At 35.8% G+C, this 3638-nt stretch overlaps 1 protein-coding gene across 1 annotated transcript; it reads left to right on the plus strand.

Moving 5' to 3' along the window:
* The first annotated feature begins 913 nt into the window (after positions 1-913).
* LOC113336015 (ras-related protein Rab11D) lies at positions 914-3372 on the plus strand. Its single transcript, XM_026582011.1, has 2 exons — positions 914-1192; positions 2700-3372. The coding sequence occupies exons 1-2, from the start codon at positions 987-989 to the stop codon at positions 3142-3144; spliced, it is 651 nt and encodes a 216-aa protein (XP_026437796.1). The 5' UTR covers positions 914-986; the 3' UTR covers positions 3145-3372.
* Positions 3373-3638: the final 266 nt, after the last annotated feature.

Raw genomic sequence — 3638 nt, forward strand, 5'->3', positions numbered from 1 at the left:
AAGTAGATCTTATAAAAAAATTCATTATTAAATAACAAAAATATACACTTGGTGACTCAAATAGTAAAAAACACTCCATTATGCGGGTCATTCATTAGGTTTGAATCTGGATCAGTGGTAAAAAAATCATTTTCTTTAGGATCTAGATAATCCGAATCCGACTTGTGTACATCTGATTGAAATTACCTGATTCATCTGAATCTTGTTCAATGTATTTGTTTTCTGAGTCAAGACCATACTTAGCTTACTCAAAATTGTAACAGCGATTTTATCCCACAAGTCAAGAATCCTCTTGTTGGAGTTTTAATTAAACTCAAACTACAAAGTCTGACAGGGTCTTAGTACCTGGTCGTGGGTTAACGGTGCGCAAGTACTGCACCCATCTATTATTGTTTATCTAATAGTTTTTACATTGTAATTGTTAGTCCTAGTCCTTAGGAGTTTATCAATCATGGTTATAATGGCTATTAATTAGGAGTTAGTTGTGCCATCGTGCACTGTTTAGTGGAGTTTAAGTAGGACAAAACTTGTACATTGCATCCTATATAATGGCATTGTTTACATTAATGAAGATTGCTAAGTAAGTTTACATAAATGTAGTCTCCGTGTGTTTTTCGTTTTCATCCTCTCTGTATGCCAAATCATACACCTCTCTGACTCAAACAAGTCCTAGTCGCGAATAAGTTCGAGGCATATGACAATGGTCTGACATCTGAGTGGTGCCTGGTCTGGGGCTAGTCATAATGTCATATTTCATACGCCGAGTCAGCAAAAACAAATCTCTTCTTAGCAGTAACCCCTTATAAGCTAGGTAGTCGGTAAATATAACGGCCGTAGTAATGATAATTTTTTTCTTCCTCTTTTCTTTATTTTTTCACTTTACTCTTTTTTTCTCTACAACTACCGGTTAAGTCCTCATCATTCTTCTTCTTTTTCTTTTCTCTCTTTCTTTTCAGACTCTCAATAATTCTACAGAGAGAGAGAAAATGGATCAGAAGATAGATTATGTATTCAAAATAGTGTTAATAGGAGATTCAGCAGTTGGGAAATCACAGATACTCTCAAGATTTGCAAGGAATGAATTCAGTTTAGATTCTAAAGCAACTATTGGTGTTGAATTCCAAACTAGAACACTTGTTATTCAACATAAAAGTGTTAAAGCTCAGATCTGGGATACTGCTGGCCAAGAAAGGTAATCCTTAAACACTCTTTTCATAACTCTATCACATTGTTTCTTTCTACTTTGGGATAAAACTAGGTTTAAAGTTTAATTGGACCACTGGATCTTGAGTTTTTAAGTAAACATCTTAGGTTATGAAATCGGTTTTTTACTATTTTAGAATCCTATTTAGGGCTTAATTAACTGTGGGAGTTTGTTTATTTGACGAAATTATTGTGGGTTTATGATTTTATAGTGGTGATGAAATATTGAGGAATTCTTGCTTGGGTTTGTTTGTATGAATTACTTATCTGAATCCCATTGATTGATTGTGTAGAGTTATCTGCTAGGTTTATGTTTTTTTTTTTAGTTTTTGTGATAATGTCGGTGATTACTGTTGGGTTCATTTGCAATGTAAGGGTTGTCGTTCGCTATGGAATTGCCTGATTTCCATGTTATGTTAGTCCGATGTTCTCATGCTATAGAATTGCCTAATTTCCTTTTGTGTTTGGGATTCTGTCAGAGTTGTGTAACTAGACTTTGTATTTCCTGTCCTTGTTGGTTCTGTTTGATTAATTGGTTTATGCAAATGACTGGATTTAGTTATGTTAACTTCATTATGATGTATGATGTTGATTTGGTTTCCTAGAATTTTAAGAATGAAAAAAAAAATTCCGTCTCAAATGAGATTATAGTACTCACCGAGGACCATTAGAGACTTCATTACTAGTGCCTCATGTTGAGGTTAAAACCCATGGACATTAATGTGGTCTCGACAGAGACAAAGGATACTGGAATACTGCATTGATAGTTAGGTTCTGAAGAATTAGGCAAGATGTCCTTGTGCTTTACAGGCTTTATTTGTTACAGATCTATTGATTTTACACTTGGAATGTACTGGCCTTTGATACGGTGTATATCTTGGATGTAGATATGAAGTAAGCATATTCTAGCACAAAGATTTGTTACCAATTTGGGACAAAGGGTAATGTTGAAATTTTCTCATGAATGCCTCAGTAGTCCTTAAATTGCTCACTAGATAGTGGTATTGCAGTTTACACCGATAGTAGGTTGTATCTGAGGACCATAGTTACCGGCGACTTGCATAGTTGCATTTGACAATCGTGGTACTGCATTGAGATTTTATCACCTCATAAGAAATAAAAAGGTATAACACAAATGGGATTTTATAGTTGCATTTGACTTACTGGTGAGATTTCTCAATGCTTAACCGGCTGTACAAATGAGCATGAAATATTCGGATATTTGAACACATAGATAACCTACTAGTTCGGGACAAAGGGTAGTGATGACGGATTTTGCATGAATTTCTCAGTAGTCCATAAATTTTCCACTATCTAACAGCCTGTAACGTTGCAGTTCAGACTGAATTTACTAATTGATTATTGCTTATTTCCCTGTTTGTATGATACATTATGCACTCTGTTCGGGGTGGGAACTGCAGAAAGTAGATTATGATCTTTCCATAAGATTGACATCCTCTAATGTTTTACTTTCTGATGTTCTGTATGAGGAACAGATACAGAGCAGTCACAAGTGCATACTACAGAGGAGCAGTTGGGGCTATGCTGGTTTATGACATAACTAAACGCCAAAGCTTTGATCATATCCCTAGGTGGTTAGAAGAACTACGAGGACATGCAGACAAGAACATTGTTATCATACTTATAGGGAATAAGTGTGATCTTGAAAGCCAGCGTGCTGTTCCCACCGAGGATGCCAAGGAATTCGCTCAAAAGGAAGGACTTTTCTTCTTAGAGACATCAGCACTGGAAGGATCTAACGTCGAGACTGCCTTCTCAACCGTTTTGACTGAGATCTTCAACATTGTTAACAAGAAGACGCTCGTTGCAGATGAAGATCAAAGCAATGGAAGCCAAGCACCCTTGACTGGGAAAAACATCATTGTCCCTGGCCCTGCACAAGTAATTCCCAGTAAGAGCAGTATGTGTTGTTCATCTTGATCTTAATCTGATCAAATTTTTGGTTTGAAGTCCAATATATCTATTAGGATTGAACTGGTTGTTATTTGTGTCTCTCTTTGCTTATTCTTGTATATTTTGATTGTACGTTAAAGTTTCAGAGGGATAGGTTGATTTATGTATTAAGAATGGAAAACACAGTGGGAAATGGTCAGAGCTGAGTTATGGTCTATTTTGATGTTTCAGTTCTTTCTTGAAAATGTATTTTTAGTACTTCTAGGTGGCTACTATTAGGACCACATGCCTATTTGGGGACCAGAATACTGCATTTTAAAATTTGAGCATGGATGTTGGTGGCAAATGTAAAAAACTCTTATACGAGTATGAAAGGGCGGACAAGGAAATTGAAAGTTTAAAAACGAAGTGCTTGGAATTGAAAGACGAGGTTCAGTGTCTAAAAGATGAGAATAATAAGATGGAATTTGATCTCAATCTCAGCAGATTTTTGGTTTCAGGTTAAGTGTATATGTAACTAG

Source organism: Papaver somniferum, unplaced genomic scaffold (assembly GCF_003573695.1).
Source record: "Papaver somniferum cultivar HN1 unplaced genomic scaffold, ASM357369v1 unplaced-scaffold_150, whole genome shotgun sequence".
Classification (NCBI taxonomy): Eukaryota; Viridiplantae; Streptophyta; class Magnoliopsida; order Ranunculales; family Papaveraceae; genus Papaver; species Papaver somniferum.

What these genes read in the sequence shown, in the direction of transcription:
- LOC113336015 (XM_026582011.1), top strand. Translation starts at nt 987, where the DNA reads ATGGATCAGAAGATAGATTATGTATTCAAAATAGTGTTAATAGGAGAT. An exon ending in GATACTGCTGGCCAAGAAAG is followed by an intron (nt 1,193 to 2,699) that starts GTAATCCTTAAA and finishes TATGAGGAACAG; the next exon opens with ATACAGAGCAGTCACAAGTG.